This window comes from Dipodomys spectabilis, unplaced genomic scaffold, assembly GCF_019054845.1.
Source record: "Dipodomys spectabilis isolate Male_0828 unplaced genomic scaffold, ASM1905484v1 ptg000207l, whole genome shotgun sequence".
Taxonomy (NCBI): Eukaryota; Metazoa; Chordata; class Mammalia; order Rodentia; family Heteromyidae; genus Dipodomys; species Dipodomys spectabilis.
In genome coordinates, this window is record NW_024870884.1 from 14,769,401 (window position 1) to 14,796,100 (window position 26,700).

The following is a 26,700-nucleotide window of genomic DNA, read 5'->3' on the forward strand; positions in this document are numbered from 1 at the left end:
TTTATGTAAAAATGTAGTGGGACACCTGACAATTTCCCCTTTTATTTTCCTCTCCAAAATTTTCTCAGCTAGGCGTTGGTAGCTCATTCTGATAATTCTTTCTACTTAGGAGGTGAATATTGGGAGGACTGTGTGTCGAGGCCAGTGGGGCAAAAAGTTTATAGCTGGGTGTGGCAACGCATACCTGTCATCACAATTAAATTGGAAGCTGAGATCAGGAGGATCACAGTTCTCTGCTAGCAGGGGACTGGGGAGTTTGAGAGACGCTCAACAGAAAAAAAACGTGGTGTGTTGGTGCATCCCTGTCATCCCGGGTACGCTGGGTGTGTAAATAGGATGGCAATCCAGACTGGCCCAGCCAAATAGTAAGAATGGATCCTAAAAATAACAGTAGCAAGAAGGGGAGAGGGATATGTGGCTCAAGGGCAGAGCATCAGCCTAGAAAGCACAGAGCCCTGTGTTCAAACCCAAGTATTGAAAAAAAAAATCTCATCCCTCTTTGTATTCTCTTATACTATGTCGAATATATATATTTAGAATGTGTATGTGTACATGTGTGTATATATATATATATATATATTCAGTTTTGAGACAAGGTCTTTTGTCTTGCTGACCATGAACTAAAAATCTTCCTGCCTCACCCTTCCAGAAGCCTGGCTTTAAAAAGTACTTTAATCCTAGTTCTTTAAGATGATATTAATCAAATCATTTTTGAAGATTTTAATTTCTGTACAGTTACATCAGGTGGTTGTGATTATATAATGTTAGTAGGCTTTCTCATATTTAACTGTTCTTATATTCCTATGGTAGGCCTTAGATTTACATAGTGCTAAGTATTATCTATATAGTAACATATTGCTATGTATTATCTATATAGTAATGACTCCTTAAGGTAATGGTTCTAGTTCGGAAGTTACATGCTCCTCTGTGAGCTGTGAAAACCCAGTTTTGCTCCCCTTACAACAGTGATCTGGAACTCTTTCTTCCATGTATGGGGAGTTTAACTAGGTCTATTTCTGTGGTGTCATGAAATCCTTGGGGTTTAGTAGCTGTGAAGCATTAAGAGTGTAGCATCTAAGTTCTTCATGATTGTCTTTTTCACGTGTCATTTTTCTTGGGACACATGCATATGCTAGTACTAAGACTTGAATTAAGAGCCTGGGTGCAGTCACTTAGACTTTTTCACTCAAGGCTAGTGCCCTACTGCTTGAGCTACAGCTCCATTTTTGTTTTGTTTTTTTTTGGTGGTGAACTGGAGATCAGTCTCAAAGACTTTCATGCCTGGTCTGGCTTTGAACCACAATCCCCAAATGGAAGCTTCCTGAGTAGCTAGGATTACAGGTGTGAACCACCTGTGCCTGGCTGGTAATTTCTTTGTCTAATTATATTGTATTCTGTGAAAATTTTCACATTTTCAGTCACATAGGGTTAGTTAGTGGTTTTGTATTCTCTCCATCAGTGAGGAGGTATATAAAGCTAACTTAGTCTTAGGATTTTTTTTTAGAGTTTTTTAAAGAATAATCATTTGCTTTTTTAAAGTTATTTATTTGCTTACTCATTTGCTGAATGAATCCTACCAATTGTCTTCTTTGTGATTCATTAATTTTTGTGTTTGTCTTATTAACTCTGTCATTTTCTTTTTTTAGCCTGTTAACTATATCTTTATCTGAGCTTTTCTGAGTGGTTCTTTGTCAGAATGAGTCTGCTTTTGTACAGCCGAAGGCTCTGTAGGTAGCTGTGGAAAAGAGCTAACACTGATACTTCAGTCCCTTCTATCCTACTTGTTTAATTTTTTAAATTTTGTTGTCTGTTCCACCCCTACCCCCACCCCCCATATGAGACTGGAACTCAAAGTCAGTATCTTATACCTTTGCTCATTGGCAGGTTCCCTACCACTGAGCCATGATGCAACCCTAACTTGGTTGACTTTACTTTTTCTTTGTGAACGAGGCATTGGCCGTGTCTCCAGGTATTCTTAGTCCAGACAGCTCCTAGAGCTGTGCTGTGTGTTTGTTACAGTATAGGTAAAGGCTGTGGCATACTAATACCTTTCCTTCAAAATACAAAGTATCACTCTTCCTATCCATTTTTGTTTTTCTGATACTTATTGCCAGCTTATTCTGCTCTTTGTTATAAAGCATTTCCTAGATGTGTGTCTTTGATAAGTCCTCTGGTTCACCTCTGTGCCAGTGTGGTTTGGGTCTTTTTAAACTCAGATCTAGATTTTTACCTTCTTTATCTGGTAGGCAGCGTTTTCTCTTGCAGTGTCATGTGTCTGATGTGTGTCTGATGTCTAAAGTGTGCAGCTTTATTTTCACTTTATCATGTTTTATGGAGCTTGCATTTTCCTTTTCCTCTATCAGAATGTGATAGCTGCCTTTCTTTTCTGCGTCTCCACAGAAGTAGCAGCTATTAATCAGTAACTCAACCAGGCTTTAGTTTTACAAATGTATTGTAACACATTTGCTCTCACCATTCAAGATCCAACAGTACTTAATTTCCTAATATCCTCTGATTTTACTCCCAAATTCTATTAAGCCAGATAGTCATTATAGATAGTAACACTTGAAAATATATCTCCTTTATATACTTCAGACACTTTCCTAACAATTTTACTTCTACTTAAAAGTGTTTAGTGTTTAACTTCATTACCATGTGTTAGTGGTTAAGAAAATGGTGTGTCCATCACACATACTTGTCCCTTTTCAAGGTTTTCTTTTGTAATATAGTAAGAGGCAGTACAGCCTGTGCTTCAGAGTTTCAGCTTTGCCCTGGGCTTATCCTACTTGGGAAATCCCCCCTTGACCTCTCACCAGCTACATAGCTTGGTATATCTGTTACCAAGTCCAGGCCATCATCTCCATGTGTAAAATAGGGGTCAGTGGCGGTCATGCTGTCCTTGGTGTAAATTTTGCTGTTAGCATCCTGTCTGTGATGAGTGCCTGAATCTCCTGCAGAATCCCCATCTGCACTGGGTGCACTGTAGCCAGCTCCAGCAGATTATTTCAGAACCTTTGCCTGTCTGAAGCCTGTTTGTCAAGCCCAGAAGCTAGCTCTGCAACCATACATTTCTTAAGTGCTTTAGATTCTCATGATTGAAATAGTGTCCTTTTAGGGCTGGGAAGGTGGCTCAGTGGTAGAGCGCTTGCCTTGCATGCATGAGGCCCTGGGTTCGATTCCTCAGCACCACATATGCAAAAGGAGAAAAGCTGGAAGTGGTGCTGTGGCTCAAAGTGGTAGAGCGCTAGCCTTGAGCTAAAGAGCTGAGGGACAGTGCCCAGGCCCAGAGTTCAGGCCCCACGACCGGAACAAAAAAAAAAAAAAAAAGAAATAGTGTCCTTTTAAATCATGCTTACTTATTTAAAATTGACTTTACTATTTTCTTGTGCTTTTAGGAGAAGCTAGTTCGAGATATTGCTCATTGCCATGGAATTTTGATCACTTCTTACTCCTACATTCGACTAATGCAAGATGCCATTAGCAGGTATGACTGGCACTATGTGATCTTAGATGAAGGACACAAAATTCGAAACCCAAATGCTGCTGTCACCCTCGCTTGCAAACAGGTATGACTTCTGGTAACTGGGTCATTTTCAGGTGTATAATAGTGTTTAATTTAGAACCAGTTATCTGCTTTTTGTAGCACACTTACTGTGTCTTATTTCTTTATGCTTACCTTTAATCCTATTTAAAAAATTTTGACTGTTCAAATTACTTAATGTCTCCTGTAAGAGTAAGTTGCAAGAATGTAATCAATCTACCTCTAATCCCTAATAGAATAGTAATAAAAAAAAGTTCTCCAGGTTTCCATCAAGATGTATCTAAAGAATTATAATTACATAAAGTGTATGTGTTTTACAGTGGGCCAAAATGCTATGAGAGCTGAAATAACAAGTAAATGTGTTAGATAACAGTACCATGGGCGAGTGTCTGAGGGTCATCTGTTAAAAGGTGAATTGAATTAAAAGATGTTTTATTTTCTAAAATAGTTCCGTACACCCCATCGGATCATTCTGTCTGGCTCACCAATGCAGAATAACCTCCGAGAGCTATGGTCGCTCTTTGACTTTGTCTTCCCTGGCAAGTTGGGCACACTACCTGTGTTCATGGAACAGTTCTCTGTTCCCATCACAATGGGAGGATATTCCAATGCTTCTCCTGTCCAGGTAATTTGGTCACTGGTAATGCTGTTACTGGTAATGCCTTGGTATGTCAGTATTTAGAATGTTCCCACTGAACATTATCCTCATTCAGCGTATAAATAAAATGGCCAGAATATTACATTACAGTTTCATAAAAGTCAAGAAATTATTTCTGCTTGTTAGATCATATTTTTCCGTATTTTTAAAGTGATTTTCTCTTTTTTAAAAATACTACGTGCTGGGCACCGGTGGCTCACACCTGTAATCCTAGCTACTTAGGAGGCTGAGATCTGAGGTTCACGATTCAAAGCCAACCCAGGCAAGAAAGTCCATGAGACTCTTATCTCCAATAAACCACTCAAAAAACTGGAAGTGGGCAGTGGCTCCAGTGGTAGATGCTAGCCTTGAGCTGAAGAGCTGAGGGATAGCGCCCAGGCCCAGAGTTCAAGCCCATGACTGAAAAAAAAAAAAAATACTATGCAAAATATTTATTTGGTGGGAATCCCTAAAATGAAACCCTTTGCATGACAGAACTGAAACAGTTTTAGTTGGGATATTTCTCTCAGGCAAGAGATTTTTTAAAAAATGATATCATGTGCTAACAGGAACAGTAAGGTCTCATGGAAAAGAACACATCTATTCTGGATAGCATATAATTTTTTTTAATTTGAGTTTTTATTTTTTTTAATTTTTTTAGTAGTACAAAAGGGCTTGACTTGAACATGTCAGTTTATGAGTACACTGTTGGACAACATGTAATTTAGTACCAATTGAGCAGTGAATCTTTTTGTTTTTTTAACTTTTTTTTTTGTCTTTTCTTTTTTGGTACTGGGGATCAAACCCAGGACATTGCACTTGCTAGGCAAGTATTTTGCCACTGAGCTACATCCCAGTCCATGTGCAACTTTTTAAAAATCACATTATAACAACACATAATTTAAACTCATGAATGCTTATTTCTATAACTTTCCATTTAATCCTTTAGACTGCAGTTGACCCTCAGTACTAAAACTACAAAAAGCAAAACTAGGTAAGGGAAGACCACTGTACTTAGGTTTTTCCTTATCTAGACAGAAGGGTCTTGAGAGTAGGGCATTCTTCTTATTTGCTTCCTTATGTTTAAGCTATATAGGCCCTATGCTATTGAATCCCAGATCATTATTGTGTCAGTCTATAGCAAACATGATGGGAGGCAACTGGCAGGTAGAGGCTTTTCTTGAAGCATAGCCCAGTGGGAGGGGGCAAGAAAGTGGGAAACTGGTGAATGGCTTCAGAATAGAGTAACAAGGACTGTAACCAGGGGAGGTATTCACAACAGAACTTGTGGGCTCATGAAAGGCCTCATGATCTGATATCTAAGCCAGAGCTGATGGGCTGAGGAGGATGAAGGTAGAGAAGCACAGCCTACAGTAATGGCTCTGATTTCAGAACTTTTGAAAAGAACCATACAGGAAGATTTCTTAATCCTCCTCAATATTGAGATTCTTCCTGTGTTTTGATGGCTTGGATGTAGTCACTCTTCTCTGACAGGCAGAGCTGGTGTATGACCACCTCTACTTTGGGAGTAGGAAGAAGCATGGGTGCTCACAGCCAGGAATCTGGGTTCCACAGCACCAGGGAAGGAATTGGGAGTGAGTAAGAGAAATACAATTGGTTTCCTGCCTAATGCTTGAACTAACAGAGACAAGACCTGGGAGCCAGACAGGAATCAAATATAAGGACATCTTGGGGTCCACACTGAAAGGAGCAGGAGCTGGGAGATGGCCACTCCCCAGGCCTGGCTCTGGTTTAGTTTACCATTGTCCTTAGCCAGCAGCATACAGGTGTGGGCAGAGTTGGGGGTAGGGGATGGAAACACGAAAAGTATTGTTTAATTGTGAAATGTAATTGTCTCTGCATCACCAGTTGTATGTACTTCATCACCATCTTAAAGGAAATTTTTATCAATGTCCAAATAAGACATTTAAGGGGCCATATAATGTAATAGAAAGTTGTTTTTTGTTTGTTTGTTTTTGTCAGTAGTGGTTCTTGAACTCTGGGCCTGGGTGCTGTCCCTCCTCTCTTCAGCTCAAGGCACATGCTTTACCACTTGAGCCACAGGGCCACTTCTGATTTTCTGAGTGATTTATTGGAGATAATAGTCTCATGGACTTTCCTGCCTGGGCTGGCTTTGAACCGGGATCCTCAGATCTTAGCCTCCTGAGTAGCTAGGATTACAGGCGTGAGCCACTGGTGCCCAGCTAGAAAGTTGTTGTTTTTATGTCATCCCAGCTGTTTATACTAGCTTATCATACATCTGCACACACAGCTTCAGATACAGGTATTAGATTTGAAGGATGTTTTTGTTTTTATAGACAGGATCTCAATATATAACCCAATCTAGCCTGAAACTCTTGATTGTAGGTTCTTTTATAATGTTCTTTTTACATGCTAGTGTTTTTTTTTTTTTTTTTTTTCTGATGGTACTAGGGATTGAACTCCTTAGGTTTATTAGGCAAATAATCTACGATTTGACCTATTGTCAGCCTTTTGATTTAGTTTGTTGTTATTTATCTTTTTTCCTGTCTGATGCTTTTTGGTTGGGCTAGCGTTGAATTATGATTTTCCTACCTCTACCTTATGTCTGGCTAGGATTACAGGTGTTTTCCAGCACACCCAAGTTTTTTTTGAGATAGGATCTCACCAACTTTTGCCTGGGATGGCCTCAAATCATCATCCTCCTGTCTCTGCCTCCCAAGTAGCTGGGATTTTCTCTGCCTGGCAAACATGTCAATTTTTTTATTGAAATTTTGTTTGTTTTATAGCTAAGCTTTATCATTCACTTTAGAGTTGACTTTCTTACATTTAAATTTTGTTTGGATTTTTTTCTCTTGTTCTATGAAACAGTAATTTGCTAAGTTGTTAAAGGTCTTTTAGATTATTGAAGGCATTATCAATAATGTATTGAAGTCTTTGTTTGCTTTAAGTGAATTGTGAGAGGAGTGTTTTTTTCCTTTGTTTTTCTGCTTGCAGTTAATACCCCTCTTCTGTGTGGTGTCCATTATGGAGCCATATGCTCCACTTTAGGCTGAGTGGCCTTTCATTTCTAGGAGCATAGGGCTCCTCTTGAACTTACTCTCTGAGTCTCTAGTGGGCAGTAATCTCTGCTTATTAGCTGGTGGCTCCCCTGGCTGCTGCTTCCCCCACACTTGGCTTTTGATCTTCAGTCTTGCAGATTTGTAGTCCTTTGTAGCTTTTGGAGAATATAAGATTATGAAGAGAGATTTGTTTCAAAGTGTTTTTTTTCCCCTCAAGGGTAGTCAAAACCAAATAAATCTCTACTTTAGGGTCTAACTGTGTAATCATTAAAGCAAGTATAAAAAGAATGGGGCACAGAATTACTGAGTTTTCTTCTGTTGTACATTTTAGTTAATGAGATAAATTTTTTCACTGATGATGTTAGTATGAAAGCTGCTGTCCCCAAGCGTACAGAACTTATGTGAGTCATTCCAAGCCATTTTCTGGTTCTGATGGTACTAGGCACTTGAACTGGACCTCACGCTTGCTAAGCAGGCACTCTTATTGCTGTGCCATGCCTGTAGCCCTGATTTTTCCTCTTATTTCTGAGATAAAGCCTCATTTCCTGATTGAGCCTATCTGTGTTAAATTGGTAGCCAGAATCACTGGCATACACTACTGCATCCAGCTTTCTGTTAGAAAGATGTATTGAGAACTTTTTGCTGCCTAGGCTGACCTTGAGCCATGATTCCAACAATCTCAGCTTCCCAAATAGCTAGGATTACAAATGTAAGCCACCAACACCTGACTACCAAATAATTTTCAAATCCGTTTGTACAGCACTTGGTCCTTCTTTTACTTTTTAACTGGAGAGGTAAAAACAAATGCATTCCTTGAGCCAGTTCCCTCCTTTTTCTTTTCTTACAGGTTAAGACTGCCTATAAGTGTGCATGTGTCTTACGGGACACTATAAACCCATACCTGCTGCGGAGAATGAAGTCAGATGTCAAGATGAGCCTTTCTTTGCCTGATAAAAATGAACAGGTCTGTAAATCCAAGAGATAAATAGCCATTTCTCAAGCACAGGGTGATTTTTCTGCCTGGATTAACCATACCTATGGTAGTTGTCCTGGCACTGTTTATACACTTTATGTGTCAGGTGTATTTGTTGTGGCATCTGCTCTTGCCTGGAATCTGAAGCCTTTGGTCTGGTCTGTTAACACATGGATTCCTATAACTATTCTTCCTAAATGTCTTCATTTTCCATAACCCCCCCATTCATTCCTGCTACACATTAGGTGCCAGCCTCATGCCACTCATGACTCTAGGCACTGAGACATAGCAGTGAATAAAGTGAAGTTTCATATTAACATGGAGCTCACATTCATTCATTCTTTTGTTTGTGTTTGTGTATGTGCTTGTACATGCACACTCATACTTGGTACTGAGGTTTAACTTTTAACTCTTGCTTGATATTTTATCTGGACTTTGTATATCTTTATGACAGCTGCCACAATGATTGGTAGATGCTAAGCATCTGTGAAATTTTCTTCAACTAATCATGCATTTGAGAGGCAAAGCTTTTCTTTGTTGTTATTGTATTTAAAGGACCAAAATGTAAGTTTGCTAAATTAAGAATTGTAAACCCTCAGCTTCATATTTTGGAAAGACTACTCAGGCTGCATATGAAAGTTCTGGGGAGAGAAGGAAAGTAGGCGCAGAATGATAGCCGTACTCTATAATATAAAGTCCTCAGAGAAAAGTTGTAGCCTGCACCACAATGAGGTTGGGGCTGGAAGGACAGAGCCACAGGGCTCAGAGATGACCACACTTCTACTTTAGATACTGGATGGATCTGCTGTCATTGAGGCTTCCAAAGGACAGCCAGCTTGGAGCACCGCAGTCAGGTTTCATTTAGGATGTGTGGGGAGTACCTATTCCATATCCACACGCACACAAGGCCACAGATGGGTCTAACTCCCCAAAGAGGGCTCTAGCTTAGACTTGTCGATAAGACTTATAAGCTGGGGAACATTCTGAAGGTTGGGTTTGCCTGAGGATTACATGGAGCACAAAAAGAGACAAACAATAAGTGGAAAGAGGAGCCATCTGGGAAGACTGGCAGAGGCTCCATAGACAGGCAGAGCTGGGGTAAGAGAAGCAGAGGCGGTGGCCATCAAACAAAGGATAACAGGGCCGTCCTGGAAAGAATCGAGTGTGTTTGACAACTCTAAAGTTGATAGTAGCACATTGGGAGCAGTTTCAGAGGCATCACTGGTGTGCCCCCCAGACCTGCCCCAGGTTTTGGCTTCAGAAGTGCCTGCAAGTGAGGAAGTATGGCACGGATTGTTCCCTCTTCTGTCTCCCTCTAAAGGAGGGACTGTCCTGAGAAGGGTGAGAGCTCATTCAGCTCCTGTGCAGAAGTTGAAGGCTGCCTTTGACCTTTGACCTTGACTGAACTCTCTTCCTTGGAGAATAAAGCAAATTCAGATGCAGTAGAGGCATTTCAGGTAGTAGGGACTAGAGAATCATATGGATTCTCAAACTTCTATTTTGGTTTTCTTTTCCTTTTTTTTTTTTTTTTTTTTTCAGAATTTAGGGCTTTGTGCTTGCTCTGCGTACTTGCTCAGCTAGCACTCTACCACCTGAGCCATGCTGCTTGCTTTTTTGCAGATTATTTTGAGATGGAGTCTCAAGGACTTTTCTTTTAATTTGGGCCCAGAACCATAATCCTCTAGATCTCAGCCTCCTGAGTAACTAAGATTTTAGTGTGAACAACTGGCACCCAGTAAGGCAACTGCTAACTAGTGTATCCAGCCCTATTTGATCATTGTTGAGTAGATGCTGAGACAAAGCTGTCTGGTGGGTAAGTGTCTTGGGAAGGGCAAAGAATGTTGGCAAAGCATTCCTTTCACTTTCAGAAGATGCTATGCAGGATATGCACAGGGAGGCTTTGATGGGGCAGGCTGCCATGGGACACTGACCATGATGCAATGGAGAAGGCAGTTGGAAATGTAGATCTGAGTTTGTTATTCATTGGAAAGGTGTAGTTGGTTGAAAAGGGCACAGGAATAGTTGAAAGAGCATCCTATGGGACTATGGCTGCCTATGGAAGAAGTCAAAGCATGCCTGGCAAGGGTGGCCTTGGGGAAAGAGGAGTTTGAGAGATAGAAAGTCAGTGAACACAATGGCATAGGTGGCTGGGAAGGGATGGGTTGCTATCAGTCTGGTAAATAGGTGAACTCAGAGATGGGGGAGTCCCAGGTGAGAAAGGTCCTGCCAGGTGTGTCAGCAGAGTGCAGGCACCAAGTGGAGCAGGAGGGGCAGTCTGAGTTCTGTATAGTGAAGAAAAGATGAAAGGTGGCCTTTGCACCTTGGTCCTGAGCAGGAAGCCAAGGGGATTCTTACGTGGTAGATGGATACAGAACAGGGGAAAAAAGAGGTCCTATCATATGTGGTCTTAATACAAGGTACCTATGTCTGGCTTTTTAATTACTTGATTCTAATATTTGTTAAAAGATTATTATGTCTCTCCCTCCACACCCCATAGGTCTTATTTTGCCGTCTTACTGATGAGCAACATGAAGTCTACCAGAATTTCATTGACTCCAAAGAAGTTTATGGGATTCTCAATGGAGACATGCAGGTCAGCCAAAGAATAGAAGATGAACTGCAACTATAAATGAGTAGAATGTATGGAAATGACCTATAGCTCAAGGGAGACACTAGATGGAAGGAGACTGGTTAATGTCTTGGATGTTCCAGGTCTACCTTGTCATGTCTTCTCAGTTTAACTGTGTATGGTCTATGGGGTGCAAGTGGAGTCCTCGCTACAATGTAGAGACCTTAGGAGTAGAGAAGCTTCAGGTAGCTTCAGGTAGCAACCTGAAGCTATGGAGCTAGAACCCAGGGTCTTACCTCATAGGTGGGTGTGAGGTGCATTGCTGGGATTTACCTAAAATTTTGATGAAAATAATCATTCTCTCAGAATGTTTCATCTACTTCTCAGATGAGCCCTGTACCCCATAAATATTGGTGGACCATTGTCATATTGGAAGCTGGATATAATTCTAGTTCAGATATCTCTGATGCTAATTCTGCTTTTCCCCAAGGTGGGAAAATAGTTTACTTATGTCATTCTGTTCCTTTCAATGCTTCAAAAGTTCTTTCTACTACTGTCTAGAATGTGGAGGTTAGCAGTATCCTCTCAGAGAAAACCCATCATATAACTGATCTGAATGTGGTGGAGATTGGCCCCTTCCACTGTAGAGTGTCCTCAGGCCTTGATGAGAACATGCTGTGGGACCACACAGCTGGTGGGAGCATCGTGGATGAGTTGAGGAATGTGTGCCAGACCTCGGCATCCGGATTTTGTTTAAATGACATATGCTACCACTGGGTCAACAGTTTCCTGTGATCCTCTTGAAAACACTTGGTGAGAACCTTGAACCCGAATTCCTTCCAAAAGTTAGAGAACACACAATAAATTTAAGAACACTCCTCTTTTGTCTCCATGTGGAATGGTGCACTTGAATCCAGCACTGGTCTGGTAAAGGGACACACCAGCCTAGTGGGTTGAGCAGGTGCATGGAGGAAGAACGTTTCCGCACACTGTTCTCTAACAGCTTTGTTAGTTGTGGGCTGTAATCAGCCTCTGGCGTCTGTGTTAAATAAGCATATGTGATAGGCTTGTGAATAGCATCTCCTCTATACCTTCAGTGAAACTTGTACCTTTTTTGTGCATTAGTATCTTACCCTGTGAATTGTGCCTTACTGATTTGATAAGATTCCTAAGGCTAGGGAGACCCAGTCTCCTTGCCTGCATTCTGGGCAGAGCTGTTTCCATGTGTGCGGTCAAAACCAGCCTTGGGAGTCCAGTCCATTGTGTCAGACCATACTGAGGTCTGCAGCCACAGTCCTTGTCCTGTCTTGCTGGAGGAAGAGCTGAGTGCACTGTAGGCTCAAGCCGCTCCTAGCCCACTCCCATACTTTGAGACAAACACACACTGTGTTCTTGATGTCAGATCCTGTGCTTTCAGGTCCAGGTGCTTCCATCTGGTTTCTTGTTTCATGTCCCACGTATCCATAGGAAAATTCTAAATCATGCCAATTTCTTCAGCTCTCCCGAACCCCTCCTTCACTTCTGTAAGATGGGTGGTCTGGCTCATACTGTTCAGTAGATAGAGTATACAATCCACTCTCTCAGCTTAGAGTTTTCCTGGTTACCTTGAAAAGTAAAAAGTAAAATTAATTTTGATCTTGGCTTTTTAAAATTTTTATTGTTATTATAAAGGTGGTATACAGAGGAGTTAAAGTTACATGAGTCAGGTAAAGAGTATATTTCTCTTTGGACAATGTGTCCCTTGCTTTCACATTTAGCCTAATATATCTAAAATATTTTTTTATATAATCATTGATTGATTGATATGTAAGCATGATTGATGTATTTGACCATTTTGGGGCCTGGCTCTAATTTTGGATTTGATTGTGCATTTGCGGTGCATCTCAGTTCAGCCTGAGCTTCCTGCACTCAGGAGTCTCATGCGGCTCTCTGCTACTGGGCTGGACTGCAGGTTGACAGGTGGCTCTTCTTTTGTTAGTGTTACTGATTTTTCTCAGATTTTTTTTTCTTCTGTTCCTGGGACTTGAACTTCAAGCCTGGGTGCTGTCCCTGAGCTCCTTTTTGCTCAAGTCTAGCACTCTACCAGTAAAGTCACAGCTCCACTTCTGGTTTTCTCATGGTTAATTGGAATAAGAGTCCAATGGACTTTTCTGCCTGGGCTGGCTTTGAACCGCAATCCTCAGATCTCAGTTTCCTGAGTAGGTAGGATTACAGGCATGAGCCACTGGCACTTGGCTCACAGTGTCTTTTTAATCATTTACTGTGTGACTATTGTTTACTCCCTAAAATTCATATTAGCCTTTTATTATTGGGTTAATGCATTCTCTCTTTCTATTTGAGCTTACATGTCATTGGGTTTGATTTGAGTCACATTCTGGAAGCTGAGGAGAACCCCATTCTTGATTTAGCTGATGTCTGGAGCAGTTGCCTTGGGTGGGTTTAGCAGCGAGCATGTACCCCAGCCTCCTTTGCTTTTCTGCTGTATGTCTGTGGATCATCTTTACATCTTTCTCACTTGTGCATTGGTTGTTTAGATTTGTTTTCTGCTTCAGTAACAGTGTGAACTTTGATGCACAATTAGGCTTTAAAACTTGTAATGAGGTACTTGCAAATGTACTATTTAGATGCATCTGATAAGTCATGTGACTGATATCCCCAAATTTAGATTGGCTTGGTTTTTTGATATGTTGATTTGAGGAGAGTTCAGATTTATATATCACGTTTGAAATGCTCTGAACTGCATGGCAGTTTTTTTTTTTAGTGAGGGAAAATGAATGGTCAGTAACTGGACCCTTGTAGATGTGTTCAGTCTAATAGACTTGTTGTTCAATGTGACATTGTTGACTTGATGTCCCTTTGAACAACTACTTAAAATATCATATTTTTTAGAAGAATTGTTGTTTCCAGAAAAGTTACTCTGAACATAAGTGGAACTTAGTTTTTTACAGCTTATGTTAACTCAGATTTCCATTGTAACAAAATCAACTTAAAGGAGGAAAAGTTTATTTTGACTCATGGCTTCAAAAGTTTTAGTCACTGTCACTTGATTCTCTTGTTTCTGGGCTATGGTAAGGCAGACATGATAAGGAAGCAAATAGTAGAGCATAACTGCTGGCTTCATGGAGAGAGAGAGTAAGGAAGAAGAGGGAGGGGCCAAGAACAAGGACCCATTCAAGGACTATGCTTAAAGTAGGTTCCACCTCCTAAGCTTCTGTGACCTTCTGGTAGCCCATCGAATTATGAACCTGTCAATGGATAGGATCATCCACTGATAAAACCTGAGCCCTCATGATCCAGTTACTTCCTCAAAGTGCCACATCTGAAGGTTGCTGAGTTGAGGACAAAGCCTTCAACATAAGAGCCTTTGTGGACTATTCCAGATCACCAGCTGAAACACAGCTCCTAGGAATTCTGGGATTAGAGAAGAAGCTAAGAGGCTGGCGCAGAATGACTTTTGAATCCTGTCACATACTGAATAGCCTTCCTCCCTTCCTGTTTTCTATGAGGTAACCTGAGCACACTTAAATTCCTTTATACCACAGATTTTCTCTGGACTTGTAGCCCTAAGAAAAATCTGCAACCACCCTGATCTCTTTTCTGGAGGTCCCAAGAATCTCAGAGGTCATCCAGATGAGGAACTAGAAGAAAATCAGTTTGGATACTGGAAACGTTCTGGGAAAATGATTGTGGTTGAGTCTTTGTTGAAAATATGGCACAAGCAGGGTCAGCGAGTGCTGCTGTTTTCTCAGTCAAGGCAGGTGAGTGCAAACCATATGCAAAACCAAGTTGGTTCTTAGGACTTAGGATCACCAGTGAGAAAAAGGTATACCAGTGTTATGTCTTATATCAAAATCCAAAATTATATCTCCAAAGATAGTCTCTTTGAGAGACTGGATCTTTTCTAGAGATGTAATCTAAAAGTTGGCTTTTTTTGGGTGGAGACAATACTGGGATTTGAACTCAAGGCCTTGTGCTTGCTCAACTGACACTCTACAACTTGAACGATACCTCCAGGACTGGTTTTTGGTAGTGATTTGGAGACAGTGTCTAGAGAAATTTTCTACTCATTCTAGCCTTGAACCATGATGCTCCAGATCTCAGCCTCCCGAGTAGATAGCTAAAGATATAAGCCACTGGTACCCTGGCTGGAAATTAATCACACCTGTTGTCTAGATGAACTTGAGTCTGATCTCGGGCTACTTAGAAAAGTTATAAGAACTGAACTATAAAGAACTTACCAATGTACTCTTACAGCAGTTGTGTCTACTGTAAAGCTGGCAGTCCATTCATTATAGGTCTTTGTGGGATTAACACAAGTGGATAAGCACTCACCAGGGGAGATTTGATTTGTGAACTATTCTCCCCATCTTCCAACAGATGTTACACATCCTTGAAGTGTTCCTGAGAGCCCGGAATTACTCCTATCTCAAAATGGATGGGAGTACCACCATAGCTTCACGGCAGCCTCTGATTGCAAAATATAATGAGGTAACAAGGGAGTATAACAGAGGTGAATGATGCTGCTGACAGTGGGGGCGGGGGGTGAGTGTGTTCTCAACCTTTAGGGCTGGGCAGGGGTTAATAGCGTCTTTTGCATTTAGCTTCTATGCAATTCAGGATTGTTAGGTGTGTGAGTATAGCCTTTGCACTGGGGAGGGTCTTGTTGAAGGGAGTATGTGTATATATGTGTGTTTTCCTCATTAAAAACCTACTTTTTAAATGTTGTTAATAAAATGAATATTAAAAGCAGATGTAGCAGGATGCCAGTGGCTCACACCTGTAATCCTAGCTATATAGGGAGGCTGAGATCTGAAGATCCAGGTTGAAGCCAGCTCAGGCAGAAAAGTCTGAGACGCTTATCTCCAATGAACCACCAAAAAGCCAGAAGTGGAATCTGACTTAAGTGGTGAAGAACTAGCCTTGAGCCAAAAAGCTCAGGGACAGCACCCAGGCCCAGGCTCTCACTTACATATATACACACACCACACACAAAAGCTGTGGGGTGGGATCTTGATTCACTAGAGGTCTCTAGGTTGTGGATGTTGGCAACTAGATGCCATAGGTAGGGCCTGTAGAGGCAGAGATATGGAGCCTTCGTGGGCTGCAGGTTTGTTCACCTTGTTGCTGATTTTGCCTGTAGGATACATCCATCTTTGTGTTTCTTCTAACCACGAGGGTGGGTGGCCTGGGAGTCAACCTGACCGGGGCCAACAGAGTCATCATCTACGACCCTGACTGGAACCCTAGCACGGACACACAGGTCTGTCTATCTCCTCCCAGCAAAAATGCGTTAGTAGAAATACAGTTTATGCCTGGCACCATGATCATCCTTGGATGTGCTAGTTGGCTTCCAAGAACAGTCTCCATTTTGGTCCATTCCTGTTCTTGCACATGAAGAACAACCTTCAGAGTCACAAGCTGTTTATCCAGCATCTTCCTCATAGATGTGGGGTGAAAGGAGCACCTGCAATGCAAAGTTAGGATCTCTTCCCCCCCCCCACCCTCCCCCCCCCCACCCCCCCCCCCCACCCCGCAAACAAGATACTTTATTCTGTTTTTGACAACTGGTTTATTTCCCTTAGTAGACTTTAAGTGTAATTGTCCTTAGCGAGAATTCTCACTCTGCGTGCTAAAGACGGTGCTGACTCTGTTTCTTTTGTTGGGTCCTTGCTCTGGGCAGGCCCTTGTTGAGAAGTCTGTCTCCACTGCAGGCCCGGGAGCGAGCGTGGAGGATAGGCCAGAAGAAGCAGGTGACTGTGTACAGGCTTCTGATGGCCGGAACCATTGAGGAAAAGATCTACCACCGGTCAGTGCACACTCTGCCAGCCCTGATGACACACCCAGAGTGTGGTGCAGGGAGTTGTTTTTAAAATGTTTTCATCTTAGGATAATAGTTACTGTAATTTAAGGGACATAGTTTTTTTTTTTAATTTGTATTCTTTTCTTTGCTATCAAAATCAGCTTTTGGTGGCCTAAAGTGAGTTTTTCAAAAATGCCTTTCAGCCTGGTAAATAAGGTCTTCATATTGTGACCTCAGAGAGCTCTTCCTATCTGCCATATATGGCATACCACTTCCTTTTAGAAAAACTGTGAAGTCACCAGGCACTGGTATCTTAAACCTGTAATCCCAGCTACTAGGAGGCTGAGAGTAAGAGGATTGCAGTTTGATGCCAATTGGGCAGAAAAGTCCAAGAGACTTAATCTCCAATTAAGCAGGAGAGAGGTGGGCTGGAGGAGTGACTTAAGTGGTAGTGTGCCAGCTGAGCAAGCATGAAACCCTGAGTTCAAACCCAGTACCTGAGAGAGAGAGAGAAAGATAAACAGAGAAGGAGAAAGAGAGGGGGGAAGGAAGAAAAGGAGGAGGAAAGTGATGAAGTTGAAGCTGGCATATTAACATTTGCACATATGAGGCAGTTGTCCCCCAGTGTGGTGTCACATGGTTCAGATAGATGCCCCTTAGAGCAAAGGTGGCGCAGGATACTTGTTCCTTCACTGACTTTCTCTGCCATGGTGCAGGTATTTCAGGCAATGGTAACTTCAGCAGCTAAGTCTAGACATTGCTAGCTTTTCTTTCTCACTATTGACTTCCTGCTTGTCCTATGTGCAACTCCTCCATCAGCCCTGGGCCACTGCTGGAGTGATCTGTCCTTTAAGGGCCTGTTGGAGAAGGTTGGGGATGAATTGACTCCCATGAGAGGAAACTTTTAGCTGGAAGAGATATATTTTTCCATGGAGATACCATGTAAGAGGGATGATGGTGTGGGGCTTTAGCAGAGCATGGTCCAGCAGGTGGAACTGGAGGCACCATTCAGAGTGAGGGCATTGAAAAACCCAGGCAAGAGCAAGGAAGCCTCCATTAACTGTGCAGCATGAACCTGGCTGCTCAGCCAGTGAGTCCTATACATATGTGAAATATGATGAATCTTGGAAATGAAAAAGGCTCATTGGGTAAAAATAACAATGTATGATTCCTAATTTAAATTCCTTATGACCAATAATGCATTGCATAGTAAATTTCAAGGCCACTTGAAGAGCTGAATGACCATCACTCTCATATTGTTTCATAACTGGAATTTTGAGGTTCAGCCAGGCTTTGTTTCACACCAGTATTGCTTTTATCTTTTTAGACAAATCTTCAAGCAATTTCTGACAAACCGAGTGCTAAAAGACCCAAAACAAAGGCGGTTTTTCAAATCCAATGATCTTTATGAGCTGTTTACTCTGACTAGCCCCGATGTAAGCCAGAGCACCGAAACAAGTGCAATTTTTGCAGGTATTACATAAAGTTGTTTAATTTAGAGTAATTGATTATATAACAATGTGCAGGGAGCCAGGCACCAGTGGCTCACACCTGAAATCCTAGCTGCTCAGAAGACAGATCTGAGGATCTCAATTCGAAGCCAGCCTAGACAGGAAAGTCTCTTATCTCCAATTAACCACCAAATAAGCCCCAAGTAGAGCTATGGCTCAAGTAATAGAGCACTATCCTTGAGTAAAAAAGTTCTGGGACAGAACCCTGGCCCTGAGTTCATACCCCAGAATGGGCACCAAAAAAAAAAAAAATCATGCAGAGTAACATGAGCTGAGTTTTTTCCCCTTCATAGGAACTGGATCAGATGTGAAGACGCCCTCTCGCTGTTTAAAAAGAAAGGCCACACCAGCCTTCCGAACAGACCACACCATTCCAAAATGCACCAAGTTTCCAGATTCTAACATATCTGTCAAGGGGGCCACACTGACTGAGGAGGAGCCTAAGGCCGCAGGAGTAGTAACATGTAATGAGAGCGGCCTTTTGAAAGGCGCCCTGCACCTGGGTGGCAGTAGCAGTGCTGGGGACAGTGGAGAGGCAGGCATGGAGTCTGGACCCAAGGGGCTGACAGTGGCCAGTGCAAGCGGTGACTGCTCAGATTCTGTCAGAGTTGGCAGGACACCTGGGCCCTCTGGTGGGGGAAGTACTTCCGAGAAGGAAGGGCCATCCTGTGAAGGAGAGAGTTGTCGGCTGAAGACAGAACCTCTTTGGGAGAACGGACGAGTGGAAAGTCATTTTCATAAGCACAAGTCAAAAACAAAACATCAAGATATGGCAGGTGAAGAGACACCAGGGAAACCCATGAAGGCAAAGTGCCGTAGAGATGCCAAATTTGAGGGAACTCGCATTCCACATCTGGTGAGGAAAAAGCGGTACCACAAGCAAGACTCTGAGCAGGAAAGTCAGGCCACAGAACAAAACAGCGATGATTATGTTTTACAAAAGCTTTTCAAAAAGTCAGGTAAGTTTTGAAGATTTGTTTCTATTTACTTATTTATATAAATAATTACTGACAGTACTGGGGTTTGAACTCAGAGCCTCACACTCACTTGGCTTTGCTTGTTCACTGGGGCTCTACCACTTACGCCACATCTCCAGACTGTTTTTTTTTTGTTGTTGTTATTTTCATGATAGGGCCTGGTGAACTTTTCTGCCTAGGCTGGGTCAAACCACAATCCTCTCAATCTCCTGAGTAGCTAGGATTACAGGTGGGAGCACTAACACCTGCCTTCCCTTTGTTTTTAGAGAGTTATTATCCCTATTTTTTGTACTTATTTTATATATATGTTTCAAATATTTTCTCAAAGTTTGTCTTGTTGTTCTTATTGTTTTTTTCATGAAAAGATTATTTTAAAAATATTAAAGCCATGGAACCAGTGACTCATGCCTATAATTCTTGCAACTCATGGGGTTGAGATCTGAGGATCACAGTTCCAAGCCAGCACAGGCAGGAAAGTCCTTGAGACTCTTACTTCCAGTTAACCACCAAAAAAGCCAGAAGTAGAGCTATAGTTCAAATGCTAGAGCAATAGCTTTGAGCAAAAAAGCTCAGGAACAGTGCACAGGCCCTGAGTTCATGCCCTAAGACTGTGTTACACACACTTTCTCACACACACACACAAATAATAGTAACAAGTATATCAGTCTCATCATGAGTTATAGTTAGAAAGCTTTTCCTACACTTTGATAATTTACCATGGTTTCATGTATGATTGTATGTACCACTTATGTGATATTATTTTCCACACTTAGATCTCTGATCCATTTGGAGCAAGTAACTCCCGAAAATCTGTTCTCTGGTGACTTGGGAAGCTTCCTCTACCAAACAGTCCGTTTTCCTATGTAACTGTCTTATTTATAGACTTTGTGATGAACTCTGATGAGTCTGTTCCTACCAAAGCCCCCCTGCCTTTCCAGGGATTTCCCAGAAGTTCATGAAGGTTCATTTTCCCATATAGATTTTAGTATCAGTGTGTAGCTTTGTACAAGAAAAGAAAACTGAGATTGCAGTAAGTGTAGAAATTAGCTCAAGGAGACTGGTGAGTGAATTCCTCCAGTCAAAGGCAATGAAGGCCTTCCACTTGTATGGAAGCATATCTTACCTTCCCAGGAACGTTGACATGTCTTCGTGTTTCATATTTTTGTTGCTGCATTTGAAGTTTTCCCTACCACTGTATCCTTTAGTTGACTAGTGAATAAGGTTATAGGTTTCATGATGATGAGATGATGGTGATGGTGGTGATGATGATTATTGTACAAAGGGGTTCTTTTCCAGAAGGCAGGTTATAATACATCTTGATCAGGGTCAACCCTCTATCCTTCTCTCTCATCTTTCCCCATCCCTCTCTACTTTTGAAGGTAAATAGTTCAACTTTTACATAATGTACATTGACTATAATAACTTGATTTGCTTGCCTTTTTTCCTTCCATTTGTGTGCCCAGTTATAGGTTTCTGTATGTAAATTTTATGCTTTATTCTTTTCTGAATTATTTTAAGTTTTATCATTGATTCTCTGGGATTTTCTAGCTGTTTGACCATTAAAAGCCTCAAAAGTAGGAAGAGACCATACTTAGCATGCATGAGGTCCTGGGTTCCATCCCTTGCACCAGAACAGAACAAAACAACTCTCAAAATAGTATTAGAGGGGTTGGAGACATAGTTCAGTGGAAGAGCACTTGAAGATTTAGCTCAGTGGAAGAGCACCTGGCAAGTGCAAGGCCCTGAGTTGAGTCCTTACCTCTGCAAAATAACAATAGTTTTGGAGATAACAGACACCTTAATTTTCTTTTTCTTAGTGAAAATAGCCTCTAGTGTTTGCCCACTAGCCTGATGTAAGGCGAAGATGTTTTATTGTATATTTTATTTCATACTGATCAATTCCCAAGATTCTGAGTGTTTTCATCAGATCTGGATGTTGAGTTTTGTCAGAGACATTCCCAGCATCTATGAAATATCTGCAGATGATGTTGAAATCAATATAGTAAGGGTTATTAAATAATGGATTTCCTTGTATTGAACCAGCCTTGAATTCCTAGAATTACTCTTACCTAAGCTATAATGTATGATTTCTTACATTGCTGTTTGATTGTATTTGCTATTATCATACTTATATATACCTCATTGATGTTCATAAATGATATCGGTCTCTAGTTTTCTTAGTATTATGCTTATCATTGATTTTATTACAAATTTTTATCATTTCCTAGATAATTATCAATTTTTTCTAGTTTTCAAATTTTCACACGTGTACAAAGTACTCATAATGATTTTTTAAAGTTTGCTCCGTTCCAAGATAATTGTTCCATTCTTCACATTTATAATTCTGTAAATTTATTTTTGTTTTCCTTTCTTATGCTTAGTGAGTTATTTATTATATCTTTTTTCAGCAAGCTAAGAGTTTTTTTAAATTGGATTCATGATTCTCTACATCATTAATTTTTCCTTTTTCCTTTATTCCTTGCATTTTTTGATGTATTTTGGTGTTTTGGAATTTTGTTTCTTTCTATAATGATGTATAAAGATGTATAATTTCCACTGATTCCTGTGTCAAGTATCTTAGTGATTTTTTTTTTTTTTTTTTGCCAGTCCTGGGGTTTGAACTCAAGGCCTGGCACTGTCCCAGAGCTTCTTTGTGCTCAAGGCTAGCACGCTAACACTTCTGGCTTTTTCTGTTTATGTGGTACTGAGGAATTAAACCCAGGGCTTCATGCATGCTGGGCACGCACTCTACCACTAAGCCACATTACCAGCCCAGTGATTCTTATATATAGCATTTTTGTGATTGATTTTTGAAAATTCTGTAATTCTGGTTTATATAGTCCCTTTCACTGAGTTTCTTAGGAGACCTTTGCCTTTGTTCCTGGTAGCAGGGAAGAGGTTAAATATTGAAATTGGAACGCAAGTACTTTCCTGAAATGATTTTAAAGCAGGAATAATTAATAGCTTTCCCTCATTGGGCAGCACTGAATGGATATAGCATTTGTGAAGGTCCTAGGTCATAACAACCATCTGAAAATGGCAGCTAAAAATGTTCCTGATTTGTCTCCCACGACACTGGCCTGTGCCAGATGAAAACAGTGTCCAGGGTACAAACAGGCATCACAGTCACTGTTTCCTTGTTCTTGGCAGTGGGCGTGCACAGCGTGGTGAAGCACGATGCCATTGTGGATGGGGCCAGCCCAGACTATGTGCTGGTGGAGGCGGAAGCCAGCCGAGTGGCCCAGGAGGCTCTGAAAGCCCTGAAGCTCTCACGTCAGCGGTGTCTGGGGGCTGCATCTGGTGTTCCTACCTGGACCGGCCACAGGGGGACTTCTGGTGCACCTGCAGGAATAAAGTAAGGGAACCCTCCCAGCTTGCCAAGCTAGCCTAAAGTCAGTCATAATAAAAAGCCCTCAGAGAGCCATCAAATGGGCCAGACTGGATGAGGAGAGGAAATAGTGTTCTTATTTTATCCTCTCCCTGACTGTCATCCCGATTTTCCAGAGCCCAGTATTTGGAGGGGGCAAGGGGAAATGGTACCCATTTTGTCAGAGGTGATTAAAAACAGTGAGAGAGACCAAACTCAATAAGAGGAGCAGCCATTTGAAGCAGTCGGCAGAGACTCAGCGACTGCAGTGGGTGGGCCGCCTCCCTTCAAGAGGTGGTGGCCCTTACTTCCTGGAGAGCAGAGAGGACCAAGCAAAGGCAATAGAGAAGAAGCCCGTGGCCCTGAGGCTCTGAAAGCTTTGCCACAAAGTTGGAACTGTTTAATTGTTCAAAGAGGACTTTGGTCTCTGATTCACAGCATTGTATCTATTGTGATCCTTTTTCTTAGGAGCAGATTTGGTCAGAAAAGGAACTCTAAGTTAACTGTGCAGTCTCCTTCTTCAGCATCTCCAACACAAAAATGCCAGGTATTGTGTTTTGCATGTGTGAGGCTTTTCTGGTGGAGCAGCCAGGAAACTTCATTAGATCTTTGTGTGGCATGGTGTGTGTTGGGGGGAGGGGTATACGTTCCTGGGGCTTTAATTCAGGGCCTGGCCACTGTGCTATCCCTGAGTTTCTTTGCTCAAGGCTAGCATTCTTCCATTTGAGCCACAGCTCCACTTTCAGCTTTTTGGTTGTTAGAGATCAGAGTCTCACAGACTTTCCTGCTTGGGCTGGAGTCAAACCATGATCCCCAGAGCTCAGCCTCCTAAGTAGGTAGGGTTATAGTCATGAGCTACTACCACCTGGCTTACATTAGATCTTTCATATAAAGAAAATGGTTATTGCTGGCATAGTGGTAACTCATATTTCTCTTGTCAAGTCTGACTTAAATGTGCCTTCATTTGACTCTAAAGGCCTAGTTAACTTCCTAAAGCACAAAATCTATAGGAGTTTCGGTGTGCTCTTAGAAACTTGGCATAAGGACAGGAGTGCCAGTGTGAACGTAGTCTACCTGGCAGTTCCAGAGACAGCCACCCTCTAGAAGGAAGGTCCAGAGAACAATCATGAATGTTGTCCATAATGGACAAGCTGCCAGGGCAGAGTGCCCAGTGTCTCTCCCTGATCTGCAGCTCCCTGCATGCTCCCAGCCCTTCTTTGGGACCCCTGTCCCTTCCCACCATCTAGCACTCTCTCTTTCTGATTAAGGATGAGTTTATGATAAAACTTAAAAAAGCTCAGGCCTGAACTCCAATTTCAAATTGACCCAAACACACTTAGGTGTGGCAAAGCTTTCTGATTTCCCATCTTCTGTGCTTTTGGTAGCCAGAGTTTGAGTCCTTTCCACTTGCCTTCAGAGATCAGCCCTCCCTCGGCCTCCCTCTGTTCTCACGCTCAAAGGAGGCTTCAGGGAACATCTATTTGGCCGTCCTTTCTGTTTCTTTGTTTATGATGCGTTCAGCCTGGCTGGACTCAGCTATCTGCATTGCATGACCTGCCTGCTGGGCACCTGGGTTATATTACCTCCTGCTCCCTTTGGGGGATCGAATCAGTCTATCAATGCAGTGATCTTCTTTTCTAGGACAGCACATTGAAGAAGGAGGGAAAAGATGGTGCCCTGGAGCACTTCAGTGGCAAAGCAGAAGAGGCAGAGTCTTCCTCCAGAGCCCCTGCTTCTTCCTTACTCTTGGCCAGGATGAGAGCAAGAAACCATCTGATTCTGCCAGAGCGCTTAGAGAGTGACAGTGGACTCCTTCCAGAGACTTCTGCCCCACTGCCCACTTCCACAGAACATGACGATCTACTGGTAGAGATGAGGAACTTCATTGCTTTTCAGGCTCATGTGGACGGCCAGGCTAGCACTCAAGAGATACTGCAAGAGTTCGAATCCAAGCTGTCCACCTCACAGTCTTGTGTCTTCCGAGAGCTATTGAGAAATCTGTGCACTTTTCATAGAACTTCTGGTGGAGAAGGGATTTGGAAACTGAAGCCGGAGTACTGCTGAGCACACTGCTCCCTCGGCTTGTAGTTTGCTTCTCAAATGGCGTTTCTGGACATCCATCCCATGATGAGTGATCACACATTTGACGACAGGCGTTCTCAGCACTTGATGTTTACTTTAAATGGCTTCTACCTCAAAATGAACACTTGAAGGAAGAAGAAACTCTTCCCCCCAAAATGAAAAGTTTTAATAATGCTAACTAAATAAGAAGATAGTTAAGATTAGGTTGACTTTTTTTCTTGGCTCTAGGAATTATGTTCTGAAATCAGGGACCTAATAGTTACCTCTTGGAACACATTGCTTCCTTTATACAAAAGATGCTGTAGGGACCACGTTACTGCTCACTTCAAAGTCTGGGACAGAAATCACAGTCCTTTGTACTGGTGCTAGAAACATGTCTTAGATTTAGTCTGGCCTGTCCACTAAATTAGTTTATTGGTATCTCATAGCAGCAATGTAATGTTTTGATGCCTAACTTCTAAATGTTTATTTTCATTTGCAATGCATACAAAAAGATTTGTTCTCTCTCAAATCATATGAATTGCCTTTAAACAATCTTTTTAATGTCCTCTTAAATTGGCAGATTATTTATTGTTTTGTTTTGTTTGTGGTGCTGGGTCTGGAACCTAGGACCTTGTACATTCATACAAGCACACTACACCCCCAGCTGGCAAACTTTTTTCCTAGGACAGTGCAAAATGGCTTGATAAATTGTAAGATGTACATTGGTGACAAGTTATAATATCCTCAGTGTACTTAACTATACTTGTTTATTAATGTGAAGTGTATTTTTCCCAAGAAACAGTTGGTTTTAGAATAAAATGTGTTAGTATAAAAATACCCAGGCAAGTGTTGGGAAGGTGGCTCAGTGGTAGAGTGCTTGCCTTGCATGCATGAGGCCCTGGGTTTGATTCCTCAGCTCCACATAAGCAAAAAAAAGCCGGAAGTGGTGTTAGGGCCAATGATAGAGTGCTAGCCTTGACCTGAAGAGCTGAGGGACAGCGCCCAGGCTGAGTTCAAGCCCCATGACCGACAAAAAAGCAATAAAATCTCACACACACACACCCATTTGGATGCAGCTGTATGCACACACATGCAAAAACAGCATGCGCAACAGCTAGCTGTGCCCTCAGTACAGGAAGTGACAGCATGAAGTCCTGTTTCTTTCACCTGGTGAGCGCTGTCTGGTTGCTGAGGTGCTTGGCCAAGGGCACTGCTGACTGTCTTAGGAATGCGGCCCTCCTGGGTGAGCCCCTGCCCAGCTGTGTTAGTTTCTCTGCTTCCCAGACTAGTCAGTTCATGTATTTGTGCTGTTGTCATGATGTGACCTTGAGCCTGTTAACTTTTCTCAAACTCCTTTTTCTTGTTTCCCTCTCTCAGTTGTTGTATTGTCTCATCTCTTGGGTCTTGCTTTCCTTAGAATCTTCTTGTAGGCTTCACAGGTGGTCTTTTTCCTGCACATGTGCGCTCTGGCTTGTGATTTTTACCTCTCACTTCTCTGTGGTGTGCTTGCCTGCCCTTTTATGCCCAGTTGTGACAACTGGCTTGTGCTTAACCCTTTCATCTGTGTCCAGATCAACCATTCGCTCTTTCCTATGACCCAAACCAGAGAAGACACAGGCTTGGCTTTCTCTGATCTTAGATTTTGTTAAATAGTTTCAGCCAAGGGTTCCTCTCTTCCATAGAGCAATCCTGCCCCAGTCATGGTTCCCATCAGGATTTTCTGGATTGTAGGTTTCCCTTCCCTCCCTCTGTTTTTAGTATATATATATGGGGGGTGATATTATTTTTTTACTTTTCCATCATCATCATCATCATCATCTAAAGATCATAGAGATTTTCAACAGGTAAGTCCTAAATGTGTGGGCTTTGCTTGGAAGGAAGTTAAAAGTCATGACTGGTTTGTTTCTGGGGAGCTCTTGATTTTTGTTTTTGTGTAAGAACATCACATTCCCCTTGTTCTCAGGGTGATGTGCTGATACGGTTCACCAGTGTGCATCCCTTGGGTCACGTACCTACAGTGTAAGTTATGATGTCACTGGCCTGCCATGACCCTGGGCAGGTGTGTCTCAGAGTGGAGATCGGAGAATGTAGATCTCTAAATAAAAGGGTTTTATAATATATAGTACCTTGTCCACAGAGACAACATTTAATTTAATTTAACATTCAACACTTCGTTTCAGTGTAAATAGATCCACTGTATTTAATAATTTAATGTTATAT

At 41.9% G+C, this 26,700-nt stretch overlaps 1 protein-coding gene across 2 annotated transcripts in view; it reads left to right on the forward strand.

The window, feature by feature from the left end:
- Ercc6 (ERCC excision repair 6, chromatin remodeling factor) overlaps positions 1–25,014 on the forward strand; it is a 69,783-nt gene extending 44,769 nt beyond the window's left edge. For both annotated transcript variants that reach the window (XM_042696507.1, XM_042696508.1), the window contains exons 9-21: positions 3,396–3,566; positions 3,990–4,166; positions 8,067–8,183; positions 10,690–10,785; positions 14,304–14,519; positions 15,139–15,249; positions 15,902–16,021; positions 16,473–16,567; positions 17,889–18,034; positions 18,366–19,031; positions 22,200–22,404; positions 22,885–22,963; positions 24,058–25,014. In XM_042696507.1, coding sequence (XP_042552441.1) covers positions 3,396–3,566; positions 3,990–4,166; positions 8,067–8,183; positions 10,690–10,785; positions 14,304–14,519; positions 15,139–15,249; positions 15,902–16,021; positions 16,473–16,567; positions 17,889–18,034; positions 18,366–19,031; positions 22,200–22,404; positions 22,885–22,963; positions 24,058–24,480 — 2,622 coding nt within the window. In that variant the 3' untranslated portion in view covers positions 24,481–25,014. The remainder of the gene's footprint in view (positions 1–3,395; positions 3,567–3,989; positions 4,167–8,066; positions 8,184–10,689; positions 10,786–14,303; positions 14,520–15,138; positions 15,250–15,901; positions 16,022–16,472; positions 16,568–17,888; positions 18,035–18,365; positions 19,032–22,199; positions 22,405–22,884; positions 22,964–24,057) is intronic.
- Positions 25,015–26,700: the final 1,686 nt, after the last annotated feature.